General features: G+C 51.6%; 1 protein-coding gene across 4 annotated transcripts in view; it reads right to left on the bottom strand.

Moving 5' to 3' along the window:
• Positions 1 to 18,801, bottom strand: part of numb (NUMB endocytic adaptor protein) — a 28,297-nt gene extending 9,496 nt beyond the window's left edge. For 3 of the 4 annotated variants that reach the window (XM_067243621.1, XM_067243624.1, XM_067243623.1), the window contains exons 1-3: positions 18,680 to 18,801; positions 4,802 to 4,938; positions 2,382 to 2,456 (exon numbers count right to left, since the gene is read on the bottom strand). In XM_067243621.1, coding sequence (XP_067099722.1) covers positions 2,382 to 2,456; positions 4,802 to 4,927 — 201 coding nt within the window. In that variant the 5' untranslated portion in view covers positions 4,928 to 4,938; positions 18,680 to 18,801. Of the gene's footprint in view, positions 1 to 2,381; positions 2,457 to 4,801; positions 4,939 to 18,207; positions 18,322 to 18,679 lie in introns of those variants that run through there. The other variant, XM_067243622.1, reaches the window with a different exon arrangement.
• Positions 18,802 to 19,290: the final 489 nt, after the last annotated feature.

Raw genomic sequence — 19,290 nt, 5'->3', positions numbered from 1 at the left:
TAAAGTCTGCACCAAACAGCACTCCACACCTGCAGGTGTGACAGACATTACACCTGCCTGGTTGTGTTTTCCTCTGCAGGAGCACCTGTCCCAGGCTAGAGAGACCATCCTGGATGTGTCCCAGGCTAGAGAGACCATCCTGGATGTGTCCCAGGCTAGAGAGACCATCCTGGATGTGTCTCAGGCTAGAGAGACCATCCTGTATGTGTCCCAGGCTAGAGAGACCATCCTGGATGTGTCCCAGGCTAGAGAGACCATCCTGGATGTGTCCCAGGCTAGAGAGACCATCCTGGATGTGTCCCAGGCTAGAGAGACTATCCTGGATGTGTCCCAGGCTAGAGAGACCATCCTGGATGTGTCCCAGGCTAGAGAGACCATCCTGGATGTGTCCCAGGCTAGAGAGACCATCCTGGACGTGTGCCAGGCTGTCTAGCTCTTTCTCTCCCACAATGCACACTTGTGTTTTTGGTGGATGTTTGTTACTTGTTTTTGTACCTTATAAACAGCCTACTTTCGCCTTGTAAAACAAAACATGCAAACAATCGTAAAACCAAGTTACACAATTTGTTCCAAAGATGCATTTCCAGTGAAATCCGGTTTAATCCAGTGAAATTATACATGATGACAACAAACCATGTAGACATAAATCCAATTAGAGGCCAGATTTAGCTACCGTAATCTTGCCATCCACCGTAATGCATTCAGTTAGCCAAAGCTGACACCAGTGTGCTGTCCAGGAGCTATTTTCTTCTGCTACATTCTCAAAGGCTCATGGGTGATAAGTGAATGTGTCTCATCCTTATTGATCCTATGACTTCATGGACAACCTTCAGAACTCCAGGAACGTGCTGCTAAGTCTCAGCTACCAATATTCCAGTCACAAGTGCAGCTTGTTATGACAGAGTTGATGGTGGTGATGTCCCGGCCACCGTATATTGATGTCACAACATGTTAACGTGAGGGTATTAGCTAGCGTGGGGAGGGGGTGCTGGTACTGTACTGGCTGTCCACACTGAGGGGTCAGTGCTGTCCACTCTGGGAGGGGGGGTAAAGGGTGGGGGTCACTGCAGTCAGAAGCAGGAAGCCGTCGCCCATGGCTTCCTGTTCCTTCCGCTGGAATCTGCTTTACGCAACTCCTCTGGAACGCACGGACACAGGATAAGTCGGGCTGACAGACAGGAAGTACGGGACGCTGTCTATCTGCCGGGCTGACAGGCAGACAGGAAGTACATGCTGTCTATCTGCCGGGCTGACAGGCGAAGAGACAGCAAGGCTGATGGGTTGGCTACAGCTCAGTGATAAGACCATTTGACTGCAGATCAAGGGGTCACACAGGTTCAAATTCCCTCCTGTACGTTGCTTTGGATAAAAGTGTCTAAATGAACTAAATGAACTAAATGAACACATTTATTTGTAAATGAGACACATTGTAATTACATTATTATAAATACCTCCACACAGAACAAAACCTCCACACAGAACAACTACCTCCACACAGAACAATTACCTCCACACAGAACAACTACTTCCACACAGCAGAACTACCTCCACACAGCAGAACTACCTCTACACAGCAGAACTACCTCCATACAGCAGAACTACCTCCACACAGCAGAACTACCTCCACACAGCAGAACTACCTCCACACAGCAGAACTACCTCCACACAGCAGAACTACCTCCACACAGCAGAACTACCTCCACACAGCAGAACTACCTCTACACAGCAGAACTACCTCCACACAGCGGAACTACCTCCATACAGCAGAACTACCTCCACACAGCAGAACTACCTCCACACAGCAGAACTACCTCCACACAGCAGAACTACCTCCACACAGCAGAACTACCTCCACACAGCAGAACTACCTCCACACAGAAGAACTACCTCTACACAGCAGAACTACCTCCACACAGCGGAACTACCTCCATACAGCGGAACTACCTCCACACAGCAGAACTACCTCTACACAGCAGAACTACCTCCACACAGCGGAACTACCTCCACACAGCAGAACTACCTCCACACAGCAGAACTACCTCCACACAGCAGAACTACCTCCACACAGCAGAACTACCTTCACACAGCGGAACTACCTCCACACAGCAGAACTACCTCCCCACAGCAGAACTACCTCCACACAGCAGAACTACCTCCACACAGCAGAACTACCTCCACACAGCAGAACTACCTCCACACAGCAGAACTACCTCCACACAGAACTTCCTCCACACAGAAGAACTACCTCCACCCAGAAGCAGAGGATGAGAGGAGGAGAGGAGTGGGGGAGGGGGGGTCACTCCAGGGTGAGTCCCCAGGGTAAGGTGGTGGTGGTGGGGAAGGGGTGGTGGTGAGGCAGGGTCTATCTACAAAGGACCTACCGTCTTCAGCCTCTTCACAGCATCCTCACAGATGTGCATCCCTCTGGACTCCTCCACCTCCACATGGCCCAGGTACTGCAGAGAGAGAGGGAGGGAGGAAGGGGAAAAGAGAGAGGGAGGGGGAGAGAGAGAGCGGGAGGGAGAGAGAGAGGAATAGAGAGAGAAGGAGTGAGTGAGTGTTTTGGGTGGGTGGTTTCCTGGTCAGTGAGTGAGGTCAGTGAGCGACTGGCTCCTGTGCTGCTACTGTGACTGAGCCCCATCCTCTCTCTCTTTCTATCTCTCTCTCTCTCACACACACACACACACACACACACACATCAGATGGAAGGAGCAACCCCCCCACCCCCCTCTTACCACCCCACCCTCTGGCGTGTCACTGAGGTGCCACGCCATGCTCCCCCCCCTCTCCCCCACCCCACGGAGACCATTGTGCATGGTGGCCAGAGGGGAAGCCCTCCCTTCCTGAACACGCCCAGCCCGTGACCCCCCGCCAGGCTATACTTAGCCCCTGACGTCAGACCTCTGACTCACACCCTCAGCACTTCAGGGAGAAAAACAAGGATTTACGATTATACGGTGTTAATCCTAATCTGTACATCAAGTTTGACCTCAGATTACTTTATTCATGTTTTACATTACTATATTGATTTTATTGCAGTCTTGCACCCTATCCCCCCATCCAACCCATGATTTACATTTGATAATATACTGAGGGCATTAGGAGCCAGCACAGCGAGCGTCTTACAGAGGAAAACAACCTGCCTAGAGCCTGGGGACAATGTCACATGGTAGCAAGACAGGCCGGCTGGGTGATAGATGTTAGAGGCTGGGTGAGACAGGCTGGGTGGTAGAGGTTAGAGGCTGGGTGGTAGAGGTTAGAGGCTAGGCGAGGCAGGCTGGCTGGGTGGTAGAGGTTAGAGGCTGGGTGAGGCAGGCTGGGTGGTAGAGGTTAGAGGCTGGGTGGTAGAGGTTAGAGGCTAGGCGAGGCAGGCTGGCTGGGTGGTAGAGGTTAGAGGCTGGGTGAGGCAGGCTGGGTGGTAGAGGTTAGATGCTGGGTGAGGCAGGCTGGGTGGTAGAGGTTAGAAGCTGGGTGGTAGAGGTTAGAGGCTGGGTGAGGCAGGCTAGGTGGTAGAGGTTAGAGGCTGGATGAGGCAGGCTGGGTGGTGGAGGTTAGAGGCTAGGTGGTGTTTTTGGGGAGCAGGTGAGAGGTGCTGGGATGAGATCACGACATGAAGACAACTTATAAAAGGGGAAGGAATCTAGGTCGCACGTACACACACATACAAACAGTAAACCAATAAAACCTTTCTTGAGCCAAGTCATCATCTGTATTACTCACTAGTGGAAACTCCAGAGAGAGTCACCCCTCTCCTACCCTTCCTGCTTTGTTACCTACAATATGATGTATGTGTGCGTGCAGACAAAGGGCCAGTGACGTGGAAAGAAGAGGTGTTCTATTGAAGCAGTGTTTGGTGGTGTGGGGTATCACCACACCGTGGAGCTCATCTAGTCTGTCTGGTACACTGGTCCTGGTTCTACACCCTACCAACACCCAGAGTATGGGAATATGCCTGTGTGTGTGTGTGAGAACAGGTGTGTGTGTGCGAGGTGTGTGTGTGTCAGTGTTTCCTGTATGTTGACTTTTCTGCCGCCACGGTATCAGACATAGGGCTGTACAAAAGGCCGTCTATCAGTAGTGATTGTTAGAGTGCATGCGCGAGCGGGCACGCGCGCCACTGGGCGTCCTTGAGAACTGTAAGTCGTATAACTTATGTTGTCAGTTCATTTAAGCCTGTTATTGTATTAGTCTATAGTTCTTGCACATTTAAATTAAGTTAACTGGTGATTTGCGTTGTTTGTATTCTTCACCTGCTAGCTAAATTGCACGTGGCTGTTGATCCGATAACGATTGCTGAACACCCTTGCTCACGTTTGTATTTTAGGTGCATCATTATGCTGAAGTAGTTACACTGCATTAAGATAATTAGTTTAATTAACAAACCTCGCTATCGCTATCGCTCGGTCGATAAGTTCAGGCCTCAGTTTGATATTTCCCGGCATGACCTCACTCTCGGTTAGTAAGTAGTTAGTAATTAATGGTGGGTTTATTGTTATTATTTGCTACAGAATGCTTAGCCTATATGTCAAGATCAATTAAAGCGAACGTGTACACGTGCTTTAGAGTGGCCTACCTTAAATCGATAGGGTAGGCTACGGACCATGTACAATAAGTTGTTACGTCAATTATTAATTGGCAGCATTTATGCAATTAAGAACATACTTTATGAGTGGAAGGGTCGTCTTTAAGTAGCCTAACCTTATTGCTTTAGGGGAAAACCTAAAGGAAACACTGTGTGTGTGTATAAGGGGTGTGTGTGAGAGAGAGGGCAGTGTGTGTGTGTGTGTGAGGGGTGTGTTACCTTGACAGCGAAGCTGCACTTGCCCGTGCGGACGGCCTCCTCGTCCGTCTGCCACTGGTGCGGCCGGCTGGACTCAGGCACGTACACGTCTTTCTTCCTCCGGAAACTCTGGCGTAGCTTGTTCATCACACAGCCTCCTGGGGAGGGAGAGACCACGAGCATGACACGGGGGGTCAGATGGCTGAGCGGTTAGGGAATCAGGCTACTAATCAGAAGGTTGCCGGTCCGAATCCCGGCCATGAAAAATGACGTTGTGTCCTTGGGAAAGGCACTTCACCCTACTTGCCTCGGGGAGAATGTCCCTGTGCTTACTGTAAGTCGCTCTGGATAAGAGCGTCTGCTAAATGACTAAAATGTAAATGACAGGGACAGAGAGACACAGACAGAGAGAGATCCAGAGAGAGGCTATGTTCACACTGGAGCTGAATGGGGCCCATATCCTCATGTGACACAGGTCTGTTACTTGGATGACAGTGTAAACAGCCCAAAGTGCATTGAATCTGACATTTTCAAATCGGATTTAGGCCCCTTTCAGATCTATGTGGCTTTGAATTGGATGCAAGTCTGATATTTAGCAATGCGACCCTCAGTCTGTACAGTCAAATCGGAATTTTTGTATCTTTTACGTCACCCTTGATCGACTTTTGTCAAAATTCTGCTCTGTACCTCCACACAGCAGAACTACCTCCACACAGAAGAACTACCTCCCCACAGAAGAACTACCTCCACACAGCAGAACTACCTCCACACAGCGGAACTACCTCCCCACAGCGGAACTACCTCCCCACAGCGGAACTACCTCCACACAGCGGAACTACCTCCCCACAGAAGAACTACCTCCACACAGCAGAACTACCTCCACACAGCGGAACTACCTCCCCACAGCTGAACTACCTCCCCACAGCGGAACTACCTCCCCACAGCGGAACTACCTCCCCACAGCGGAACTACCTCCACACAGCGGAACTACCTCCCCACAGCGGAACTACCTCCACACAGCGGAACTACCTCCACACAGCGGAACTACCTCCACACAGCGGAACTACCTCCACACAGCAGAACTACCTCCACACAGCGGAACTACCTCCCCACAGCGGAACTACCTCCCCACAGCGGAACTACCTCCCCACAGCGGAACTACCTCCCCACAGCGGAACTACCTCCACACAGCGGAACTACCTCCCCACAGCGGAACTACCTCCCCACAGCGGAACTACCTCCCCACAGCGGAACTACCTCCACACAGCGGAACTACCTCCCCACAGCGGAACTACCTCCCCACAGCGGAACTACCTCCCCACAGCGGAACTACCTCCCCACAGCGGAACTACCTCCCCACAGCGGAACTACCTCCCCACAGCAGAACTACCTCCACACAGCAGAACTACCTCCACACAGCAGAACTACCTCCACACAGCAGAACTACCTCCCCACAGCAGAACTACCTCCACACAGCAGAACTACCTCCCCACAGCGGAACTACCTCCACACAGCAGAACTACCTCCCCACAGCAGAACTACCTCCCCACAGCAGAACTACCTCCCCACAGCGGAACTACCTCCACACAGCAGAACTACCTCCCCACAGCAGAACTACCTCCCCACAGCAGAACTACCTCCCCACAGCAGAACTACCTCCACACAGCAGAACTACGTCCACACAGCAGAACTACCTCCCCACAGCAGAACTACCTCCACACAGCAGAACTACCTCCCCACAGCAGAACTACCTCCCCACAGCAGAACTACCTCCACACAGAAGTGGGTGAGGCAGGCTGGGTGGTAGAGGTTAGGGAGTCACGATGCCACCACTCCGGGCTCCGACTCTGCATCCACATTCACCTCTGACATGAACAAGCAGCCACTGCTGCACAAAAAGGCCTTATAAGAAATGTGGGTCTCCTCGTCCTTACCTACTCAAACATTCGCTGGCTTCCACACAAAAAATGCCTGAAAACGTACTTCCCTGACCTCCATGTTTAACAGGTGTGAGAGCGTCCTGCTCACACTGGAATCTGAATGTCATTTAAAATGACAATGTGAACAGACCGCCAACAAATCGGATCTGATAAATAAATCGGAATTGAGAATTAAGGCTTGCAGTGTGAACATAGCCAGACAGACACAGAGCGAAACAAAGAGAGAGACAGACTTCATTCAGAGAGTTTATTGGTTTATGCAAACAATTCATACTGTACAATGTTTGCTTTGGCAATACACTGTACCTAACATGCCAATAAAGCTCTTGAATAAATGTTCTGCTGCTGTGTGGAGAGAAAGAGAGACCAGAGAGAAGTTATTACCAGATAATACAGGAAGTATTAACAGTTCTGTTCTGTCAAGGCAACCACACTATAACCTTGACTGCTATCTCGAGAAGCCAAGACAACTGAGAGAGCCCGCACTGCATCCCTACTCTTTACTCCCCCTCTCTCCCTTCTCTCTCTCTATCCCCCCCCCCCCTAAGCTCCACCCCTCCCACCCCTCTGAGACCATGTGAGCCAGCATCTTGACTAACGAGTTGTAAAAAAGCAGCCTCACAGAGTTGTACCAACTTCTTAGTTGATGAGGATCTGGTGGAATTAAAGCCTTTAATCCTGCAGGTCTGACTGTCACACAGCAGAGAGCGGGGAGTGTGTGTGGGGGGGGGGGGGGTGCAGTGTGTGTGTTCCAGTCATAGTAAGAGTGTGTGTGTGTACCAGACATGGTGTGTGTGTGTGTGTCTATATACTTGTCATTGTGTGTGTGTGTGTGTGTGTATATACTTGTCTGTGTGTGTGTGTGTGTGCGCGCGGCAGTCATGGCTCCAGGAGAAAGTCCACACAGCAGCTCTTATCTCTGTCTCACAGGCTGAAGTTTCACACACACACACACACACACACACACACACACACACACACACACACCTGACCAAACCAGACCCCTCCTCCATACACACACACCACCCCCCCCCTCCCTGGGGTCAGGGCATGCACAGGTGAAAGTGTGTGTGTGTCTAATTGGAATGACAGGTTCCATGCTCAACAGACACCTGTTCCATATGCTGCCCAGGGCAACGACACAGTGATACTGTGAGACGAGACAGGAAGGAGAAAGACACCGCCTCTCCATGCCTCTTTCTCATGCTCGCTCGCCCTCCCTCTCCCTCACACCACACATTTATTTAGGTCATATCATGTCTCAGCTTACTGCAGGCTTTAGACAGGAGACTGTCACTGCAGAGAGGAGGGAAGAGGAGAGGAGGGAGGAGACTGGGGAGGAAAGAGGGAAATTGATTCTTGTGTCTCCCGACTCCCCCCCTCACCATTTCTCGATGACATATGCATATCCATCACAGAGAAAACCAAGGACAGTGATGGCTTTGCAGGCGCTGGGGGGATTCGAACCGGCAACCTCTTGATCTGCCATCAAACCCCCTTACCACTGAGCTAAACCTAGTGGGTATGTGTGGCTGTCCCAGCACTTTTAACAGCCCTTTCATCTATGTGCATAGATCTGAATGTGCATGTGTGAGACGTGGTGTGTGACGTGTGACGTGTGGTGTGTGTGTGAGTGTGTGTGTGTGTGTGAGACGTGTGGTATGTGTGTGTGTAGAGCGTCTGCTCTAATGGGGGGGTTTGGGGAACGACTGGTCATGTGAGACAGCTTTACACTGGACCACCAGACTAGCCAGACCTGGGGGGGGGGGGGGGGGAGAAAGAGAGAGCGGGCGAAAGAGAGAGAGAAGAAAAACGATCCATATTTTATCTCAGCCTCGTCACCAGTCCCAGGGTGGCCAGTCCTGGCCAGGGACAGGAGAGTGACCTGGTGTGCATGTGTTTAGATTGGGGTTCTTTGTGGAGGAAACCCATGTGAGCATGGGGAGGACATGCAAACTCCACGCAGAAAGGCCTGGGAGATAGTCCACCTGAGCACCGACAGGCCCCAAGCGGGAATCGAACGCAGGACCTTCTTGCTGAGGGGCAACAGTGTGCCAGCATGCCACACGCACACAGTGACAGATGCACTGACAAGCTGCACTGTGTGGAACAGAGCAGTCCAGACACTCCAACGCTGCTCTCATTGCATTTTAAAGCAGTTATTTATAAACAGATGCTCTGATCCAAAGTGACGTATACAGGAAGTCCACCAGAAGTGCGTACTTGAGTGTTTTGGTGGTCAGAGCTGGAGCAGTGAACCAGAGACATGGAGTGGGAACATGCTACCTCAGCAGGGAGTCGGTCACCAGGTCTGACAGAATGGAAATCCCTCGCAGGGGTTTTGGGGAGAGAAAGAATGATGTGCTTCTGGAACACCAGAGCCCAGCATCACTCCACTCTTAATTACCACTAATCACAGCATGATTTGAAAGGCTGAACACTGGGAAGGAACAGCAGTCTAACCAAGTAAACAGCACACTGAGCTAGTGAAGAACCAGCCGGTAAAAAGCACTCTGAGCTTGTGAAGAACCAGTCAGTAAACAACACTGAGCTAGTGGAGAACCAGTCGGTAAACAACACTCTGAGCTAGGGGAGAACCAGTCGGTAAACAGCACTCTGAGCTAGTGGAGAACCAGTCAGTAGAGCCGCTGGTGTGAACGCCTCTATGCTGCCCTGTCTGAAGCACAACAGTTACTGACCCCAGAGGAGAGACAGGAGAGAGGGGGAGAAAAACTACAGAGCCTGGGCTCGCTCCATTAACAAGCGTTAACTTCCTTGAAGGCGGGTACTCTGTTGAAGTTTAAAACTATTGGATCTGCCAAGAGCCACTCTGGATCTGCCATAACCAAACGGAGCGAGCTGGAAAAACTTTTCCCGAACCCGTGAGGAGGAGGGCCACAACATCATGGCCACCTAAAAAAACTCAGCAAAGACTGTTCTTGCTCCGGCTCTAACTTCTGGATAGTCGGCAAGGTTGCCACAACGGACCGAATGGCTTCGCTCGCATCGTTCTCCGTCGCCATTACGGAACTACAACTCAAACTAGCAAACGACATCAACGTCATCGTTCTCAGCCACTCCCTCTGTTCGCTGATTGGAACGCCAAAAATGTGGCTGGAAAAAAACTGCTAATATACCGAAAGCCCCGACAGAGTACTGAAGGGAAATGAAAATTGAGCGGAAATACGTAGGAGGGCGGAGCCAGGTTAGAGAAAAAGGGGGGTGGGAAGAAAAAGAGTGAAAGAGAGAGAAAGAAAGACAGAGAGAGGGGGAGTAAGAGAAAAACAGAGGAGACAGAGAGAGCAGGGGAGGGAGTAACAGAGACAGGGAGACAGAGTAAGAGACACAGAGACACAGAGACACAGAGAGAGAGAGAGAGAGAGAGAGAGAGAGAGAGAGAGAGTAATAAATTGATTAAAATATTGAATAATAATAACATGGATACAAGTTGTACACCTGTGTAGTGTAGCTACACGTATGTATATGTTAAACTACCGTGTGTGTCTCTGTGTGTGAGTGTGTGAAATATAAGTATATATAAGGCCATGATTTACATTGATTAATATTTCTGTAATTCTACCGTTGCTTTGGCAATATGAACAATTGTTGTTTTCATGCCAATAAAGCCCTTTGAACTGAACTGAACTGAACAGACACGAGAGAGAGAGAGAGAGAGAGAAAGAGGTGGGAGTTGGTATGAATGGGTGGTTCTTCATACCCAGAGGAAGGAAACAGTGGGAACAGGAGGCTACTGAACCTCCCACTCTCTCTCTCTCCCTGCCTCTCTCTCCTACACCCCCCCTTCCTCCTCCTCCTCCTCCTCCTCAAAGTGAGGTCAGGGGGCTCCTAGACAGAGATAAAGATTTAGTGTTGAGAGTGTGTGTTAGCACATGCATGTGTGATGTGTGTGTGCACAGGGGGTGTTTCGACACACCTCTGTGTGTGACTATTCCTGTAGGTGTTGAGCAACATAACAGCTCCCCAGAAACAGCCAACCAGCCAGCCAGCGAACGAGCTAGCCAACCAGTCAGCCAGTGAACCAGTCAGACAGGTCCAGCAGCCCTCTGCACAGGGGCCTTGACCCTGTCCAGAAACACTGATGCTTTGTGTAAACCTGGGATGCAATCAGCTACTCTGCTCCCCCCCCCCCACCCTCACCCTGCCCTCCTCCTGTCTCTCTCTCTCTACCCCCCCCCCCACCACCCTCACCCTGCCCTCCTCCTGTCTCTCTCTCTCTCTCTACCCCCCCCCCACCACCCTCACCCTGCCCTCCTCCTGTCTCTCTCTCTCTACCCCCCCCCCCACCACCCTCACCCTGCCCTCCTCCTGTCTCTCTCTCTCTACCCCCCCCCCACCACCCTCACCCTGCCCTCCTCCTGTCTCTCTCTACCCCCCCCCCCACCACCACCACCCTCACCCTGCCCTCCTCCTGTCTCTCTCTCTCTACCCCCCCCCCCCCCCACCACCCTCACCCTGCCCTCCTCCTGACTGTCTCTCTCAATTCAATTCAATATCCTTTAATGGCATGAATGTTCAGGTTACACAATGTTGCCAAAGCAGGCGACAGTGAAGCAACAACAACATGCCAAAGAAAACAGACTTTATAGTACACCTACATACTACGCTACATCTACGGGCACATTCTGTATCTATACACACACACACACTGCTCATTCTAATAGTCATTGAATAGCGTGAATAAAACCTAGCCTAACCCCAACCCTTCGGCCCGGACGAGCGTCCATCTTCCTCCAGCCGACGCCCGCACTGCCCTGGCCTGACCCCCACCGTGTTAATCCTCACAAGGGCTGGCCCGGCACGGCTAATGAGTCACCTATCACCAGCCCAGACGGACGCGCCAAGGGGCCTTTATCCTTAAATGGCGTCGGGTGCCGCTCTACGCACAGTGTGGGTCACATAACTGTTCCTCGCCGTCTTGTCTAACCGGTCCGTTTATGTGGGTGTGTGAGAGTGTGTGTGTGTGTGTGTGTGTGGTGTGACAGCATACATGTGCTAGCACGTATGCGTGTGTGTGTCTGTGTGTGAGCGGGCATGTCCCTATGCGCTCTCTCCTGGAGCAGCCTCCCTACTAAAAGGACTTAACCCAGACCACAGCCCCCCCCCCAAAAAAAACTGCCCCAGAGCCCCCCCCCCCCCCAACACATATCTCCAGTACCCAGTAAAGCCACACCATGTTGGGGCTTCAGTCTTCAACTCAGCCCTGGTCCACATCCTGGCTGCGTTCGGCCATGTGACGCGGCTGAGCTCTACGCTAACAACACAGGCCAACTGGAGGAGCAGAACCCGTTACTAATTCATCACTACAAGCTCCCTGCGCAGAACCAGCTTCCCAAACCAGCGCAAGAACATCCGGATAACATCCTAACGTTCATAACATCATCAAACTTAATGACGGGATTATAATGATGAGCCAGCAGGAGTGGCTGGGGTGACGGGGTGGATGTAGTCTGGAGTTGAGATGCTACAGCGTGTGTGTGTGTGTGTGTGTGGGGAGGGGGGGGGGGCTGTGTTTGAGCAGCAGCAGGAGTGGTGACAGGATGGAGGGGAACAGGAAGCTCCTGCTGGGAGGAAAGGCATGCCAGCTGACCACAGACCAGCTCCTCACACCTCCCAGAGCAAACATGGCGCTCACACACATACGCACGCGCGCACGGTGCTTGGACGACACTGAAATGGCCAGGGAAGGCACTGAAGACTCTCCCAAGGGTTCCTTTCACCAGGTACCATGGGCTGTGTGTGTGTGTGTGTGTGTGTGTGTGTGTGTGTGCGTGTGTGAAGCATTGTGTGCCCGCCGTGTGTTGGTTTGGATTAGGGTGTGAGCGTGTTTGGAGCATACGTGACCTCATATTCCCAGAATCCTCACATGTACAGAGAACTCAAGATTCCCATATAGCCGTAGGCGCTAGCGGGGGGTTAAAAGTGAGGCTGGGCAGGGTAGCAGGGTAACAGGAGACAGAGCGTCACACAGCCAGACAAACCAGTCAGCCCACCTGAGCAACAACAAGGCCTTTGGTAGTCACACACACACACACACACACACACACACACACACACACACACACACACACACACACACACACACACACACACACACACACACACACACACACACACACACACACACACACACACACACACACACACACACACACACACACACACACACACACACACACACACACACACACACACACACACACACACACACACACACACACTAGCGCTCAAGCTTTTTACTCAATGGATCCGCTGTGTGGAAGAAGAGGATGATGATGATGATGATGACTTGTGACAGATACGCTAACCAGGACGATTTTGCATCACATGACCGGAGGGCGGGGGTGGTTCTGGTTGAAGGAAGTGACATCACCATGTTCTTTCTGCTGCTGCTCGCCTGTCTACTTCATTTGTCAGGCAGACAGGCAGGCCAGCAGGGAGACACTGCAGAACAGAGGCTGGATAATGACCAGGCCCCACTGTCAGGCTGGCTGCTTTGATGAGGCTGAGCCCAGGCCCCAATTACTGACCGCTACTTCTGAGAGGCCTGGCACGCTGCATGCAGACTAAAGACTGGACACTACCAGCTCCTACCCAGCCCTGCAAGGGACCCTCTCTACCCAGCCCTGCAAGGGACCCTCTCTACCCAGCCCTGCAAGGACCCTCTCTACCCAGCCCTGCAAGGACCCTCTCTACCCAGCCCTGCAAGGACCCTCTCTACCCAGCCCTGCAAGGACCCTCTCTACCCAGCCCTGCAAGGACCCTCTCTACCCAGCCCTGCAAGGACCCTCTCTACCCAGCCCTGCAAGGACCCTCTCTACCCAGCCCTGCAAGGACCCTCTCTACCCAGCCCTGCAAGGACCCTCTCTACCCAGCCCTGCAAGGGACCCTCTCTACCCAGCCCTGCAAGGGACCCTCTCTACCCAGCCCTGCAAGGACCCTCTCTACCCAGCCCTGCAAGGACCCTCTCTACCCAGCCCTGCAAGGACCCTCTCTACCCAGCCCTGCAAGGGACCCTCTCTACCCAGCCCTGCAAGGACCCTCTCTACCCAGCCCTGCAAGGGACCCTCTCTACCCAGCCCTGCAAGGACCCTCTCTACCCAGCCCTGCAAGGGACCCTCTCTACCCAGCCCTGCAAGGACCCTCTCTACCCAGCCCTGCAAGGGACCCTCTCTACCCAGCCCTGCAAGGACCCTCCCTGAATGTGGTGTGAGGGCGGCCTGGGACGGTTGGCACAGCAGGCACATTGTTCTAGTGCTGCCAACTCAGCACTGTGGCCTCGGACAAGCCGGACAGTCTCTGTGTGTGTGTGTGTGTGTGTGTGTGTGTGTGTGTGCACATGGTGGCCATATCTTTAGAGTTCTCTGTCTTTGGCTTGATTTCTCTCTCTCACTCTCACACACACACACACACACACACACACACACACACACCTCCGGCCGTGTGGCTCAGATAAAAGACTGCAGTGCTGGAGGCAGGCCTTGCTGCACCCTGACGCAACACACAGGAAACACCCCCCCCCACCCCCACCCTCTCCCCTCTCTCCCCACCCTCCTCTCCTCCTTGCCAGTAACAGAATCCACATTCTTTCTACCTGACTTCAGCTCATCTGAGAGAGTGTGGACGGATGAAACACAGCACGTGTGTGTGTGAGCGCGCGCACGCGCGTGTCTGCGTGTGAGGTGAGCGCGTGCGCGCCTATCACACTCATGAAAAGGCGAGTGGCAGAGCGACGTCTCGTCTCCGTGACGCACACCCACCCCGTCAGCCCCGCCTGCGACAAGTCAAACCTGTTCACGGGCTCATCGTCCTTCCCGTGTGTGTCGTACGACAGTCCCCTTCAGATGACGAGCCCTGCATCGAAAACAAACGCACCCTAGCCTCCTGTCAGCGGTCAGTAGCAGTGTCTCATATGGCTCTGGCGTAGAGCAGGCAGGACCTGGTTATCTAACAGAGCCTGGAGCCGCCTGGCTGGCTGAGCGACGGAGCTTGGACGAGACTCTTCTGTTACACAACACCGTGCTCCGGTCCAGGTGGAGCTTCCGAACAGAACATGACTCAGCGAAACCCCGGCGGGTCTCATGACTGGACTGCGTCTGGACGGGTGAGATAGCCTGCCGGTGTGTTTATACACACACACACACACACAGGCCCGAGGCCAGGCTGCAGGAAGGGTGGAGCGGTGAATGAATAGCAGGAGGAGGAGGAGAGAGGAGGAGAGAGGGGATGAACAGGGGAATGAGAAAGAACGCCAGGAACCCAGGAAGAGGGAGAGAAGCAGGAAGAAAAGAAAGGGGAGGAGGAGAGGTACTGCTCTCGGAGTGAAACATTCTCTGCACGGCTGGGTCAAATGCTCTCATCACTGCATCACCCGGCAACCACTACCGTTACCAGGGAACAGGAGCCGCAGCGATATCACGCGCAGTCGTGGCGATGAGGCCGACAGCCAGTGGAGGCCAACAGGAGAATCAGGAGAGACACTTGGTCCTGCCTAATCTGTCAGCCTTCTTACCCTGCTGGGGGATGGACAGCAGCCCCCTCAGGATCCACCAGGAGGGTGAGGTGCTGGTTATAACACACACACACACATGTATAAACACACAGGCACGTGAATCCAGGTCTCATATCAGTCCTTGGACTTATGTGATAAGACAGAGAGGACAGAGGGCCTTCCTCTAGACTTTCCATGCTGAGTGAGGAGGGCTGGGTTGGGGGTGGAGCTGAGGATGGGGCTGGGACTGAGGTTGAGTGAAGCAGAGGCCAGGACTGGGCCTGGGGCTGAGGCTGAGTGAGGCAGAGGCAGGGACTGGGGTGGGCCTGGGGCTGAGGCTGAGTGAGGCAGAGGTTGGGACTGGGCCACTCCTCATTAAAAGCAGAGATCATCAGGCTGAATAAAGCATGAGTCTCTCCACCACACAGGGCTCAGGTGTCTCCATATAGGGGCCAGGGCTCTCCTGCTGACAATGAAGCCTCAGAGCGCCGTAGCGTCCACGGAGAGACAGGGGCTGAAAGACAAGCCGGTCCCTTCCTCAGAACAACATCACCCACGGCTGAGAGAGCCAGGCCAGCGAGAGGCACCAACCCACCCGGGACCTCATTAAAGCTCCCAGACACCCTCCTTTCAGAGGGCAAGCCTACAACTGCATTATGGGTGGTTGGAAGAGCGCAGGAAATGCTAGATAAAAAGAGTCTTTGTTCTTAAAAAAACCAACAACAACAAAAAAAAAAAAAAAACAGGTTGCTGACGTCTCATAAAAAAACTAACGACTCCGAAGAAATGATTGCCTACTCCGTCAACAAAAATCTGAATAAGGCTCCTGGCGTCGTGCTGCCCCTCCGCCTCTGTGGGAGGTATTGATGAGTCGGAGCTGTGCTGTGTCAGGTGCAGAGGCCTGACTGCTGTCCTGGAGCGCGGCAGTGCTTCCAGGAGACCTACTTGGTAGCTGGCTGCGCTGCGGAGAACGAGGCCAGCGACAGAGGACGCGATGCTAACCCGAAAGGCTCACAGGGACAATACAAAGGCTTACTATTCAGAGAGTCCCTATATACAAAAACATCTATGTAGTCTAAAAAGTCTATGTAGATAGAACCTGTGGTTCTGGTTTGATGCAAATGACCTAGTAGTAGGTACTTATACAGTAGTTACCGTATCACATAGACTTAGGCCTATATGTAGGCTGCACGGATTCTTATAACCATGGAATTCATGCATTGTCTTCATTGATGCCTTTATCCATGGCAAGGTACTGTACAGGGGAGGGGGGTGGGGTTGAACTTTTATGGATCTGCAGTCCAATGCTCTCCCACTGAGCTGTCCCCACCACAACCTGACACCCACTCAAAGAGGAAACATGTTTCCCACCCCCAGGTTGGCCCAGCTGGGGGAGAGGCGTCCACACAGACCCTGACAGGCCCAGCCGTCTCTGGAGACCCCTCACTGACCTGCTCCACTTCAGGTCACTTCCCCATTCTTCCTCTCTGAGAGGTTATTGGGGGGGGGGGGGGGGTTCTTCCTCGTCTTCTCTGAGGGTTTAGGTCCGTTCTAGGTCCTGATCTGTGGGCATCGGTGAAGCCCCGGCTGTGACATTGCTGGTGAAAAGAGCTCTACGAATAAGACAGGATGGAGCCACATGAAGTCCTACACCGCTGCAGGCATGGCAGGTGAGTGACAGGCAGGTCCGCCTTAATCCAGACGCACACATCCCTGGCCTCCTCCCTCCTCACCTTAAGCTCTCAGTAAGACCCTGGTCTGGTCACACTGTCAGACAGGGAGACGCCACTCTGACCCCACCGTACAGCAGGCGGCTTGTGGACGCCATCCGACTGTCTCAGGCTCCTGACACAGGACCGTCTGATTGAACTGAACCAAACGCACTCAACGTGGTGCCACGCCATAGCAGAGCAGATCTGTCCAAGTGCTGCATCACCCACGTGTCACGTGCATGGAGCTTTGCCAGGAAAGAGGCCTACTGTCTGAACAATACCCCGCTACAGAAAACTCTCACGGTGTCAACTTCTATGCACCAAACCCTGGCCATGCTGGCATCCTCTGATGGAGAAGACCGCCCAGCCCCTCCTCAACGTTCAAAGACAAACTTTCATATGAAGGCTGCTTGTTTAGAATGAGGCCAGCCGAGATTGAGATCCAGGTTCATACATCTAGTAGGTGAAAACAAGCCATCTCTAACAGAGAGTGCCGGAAGAGAGGAGGCACTAATTGCTAACTGGGGCACGATTCGTGGGACACGATTGAACAGGATGTTTCAACAAAATCAATTTGTTATTGGTGTGTGTTCATCTCAGCAGACTATTAATAGCAAACAGTCAAACTTAATCAGAGCACACCAGGAAACTATCGTTGATGATTAAACGTTTAGCTAGTAACAGCAGCATTCACAGCATGACAAATTATCACATAGCAATTTTCATGAGCATATAAACATTAATATGGCATTTGCCATTAGGTAGACGTTGCGGTATACTAGCATGGTACTACAGGTAGACAACAATTTATCAAAACGAGGGATATTTGGACTCTAAACACACACCGCCAGTTAGCTATTGAACGTATTGCCAATGCCAGGTATAAACCTTACCTCGCTAACTAGCTAACTAACCTAACCTGTTAATTATTCTGGCTACGTGTAAGTTCGCTACCTCCCAATCAGGCAGTTTATATGAATATATCAGTCAGACAAGGCTAATTATTAGCATCTCGAACTAATACCTACCTGTCAACCGTTTGGAATCCGTCTTTGCTGATTTGATTAACAATAACGGGAGCTGACTGGTCTCTGATGTTGCAGCTAGGCTGCCTAGGAAGCCGACTAATTTTAAGCTGCACGCAGAAGCTGAAAATGCAAGCTACCTAGCTAGCGCCGTGTCATATTGACTTAGTTATATCTTCCAGGCACAAACTGTTTCTACCATACAATACTGTCTTTCCTTCAGGCCAACTAGCTAGCTTACCTGCAACATCGCTAACTTTGCTCGGCTCCTTCCTCAAACGGAACACTCAAACGTTCCATGGGAAATTTAAATAGATAGAGCTGGTCAGTCTAATGTTGTATCCTGTCTTTAATACAGTAGCTAATTAGCCAGCTACATACAGTACATTCCTTCATATGCAGATAGTACATACATACGTACATACACCACCACCTCACGATTACACACACATATATATATATATAGATTTAGCAAGCAATCTCCAGCATGGAGATTACAATTTCACTGGAATACCTTAAACGATTAGCTGGCCCCTCAAAATAGACTCAACCACTGAAGCTATGAATGCTGGCCGAGTTTGCTATCGCTAGTAAGCTAGCTAGCTACGCTGCTAGGCTGGCTAATGAGCCGTACATCCAAAAACACCAAAACAACGTATCTTAAACATCTTGATTTTCTAGACGTGTAGCATATGTTACTAACATGAACGTACCTTGGGTCAGCGTCACGGTCTGAGAACTGTAAAATGCTATCACCTGCCGTAAAGAACCGAGCCAATGTAATTAAAATTCCAGAAAAGTGTTTAGAATCACCACTTGCAGTCCTGTGGTTCACCTGCTAGTAGCGAGTCGTAGTGCTGATGATGATTCAACCAAACCTCGCCCTTAGCAACGGACCGCCCCCTGTCCATATCTATTGGATAATATATTCAACATCGGAATGAAATCTCAGGTGCTCGATTGGTGAGTACCTATGACAGACATACATTAGTGTCAAAGTGCAAAGAACCTAGGCCAGTAAATACATAAACTCAATGGTGCCAGTCGATCCACCATAACTGGTGTAATTACTCATAATGTTTCAGAGACATCCGGCTTGGATCAACACATAATATTGTAAGATTAATACAGAAACGTATGCATTTTTTTGTCACGTGTTTGAGTTTTGTATTTACAAAAGCGAATTCAAGATTCACAACTTGGATCAAACGAGTCCCATGTATCCCTTAATGTATCAGTTCAGGTTCAACAAGTTAACTGAAATGTTAAGTTTCTCTCTGTCCACCTTTTTCCATGGAATTCGTGTAACCTATTTTCATATTTT

This window comes from Osmerus mordax, chromosome 9 (assembly GCF_038355195.1).
Source record: "Osmerus mordax isolate fOsmMor3 chromosome 9, fOsmMor3.pri, whole genome shotgun sequence".
NCBI lineage: Eukaryota > Metazoa > Chordata > Actinopteri > Osmeriformes > Osmeridae > Osmerus > Osmerus mordax.
This window is presented reverse-complemented; position numbering and strand designations above follow the sequence as displayed.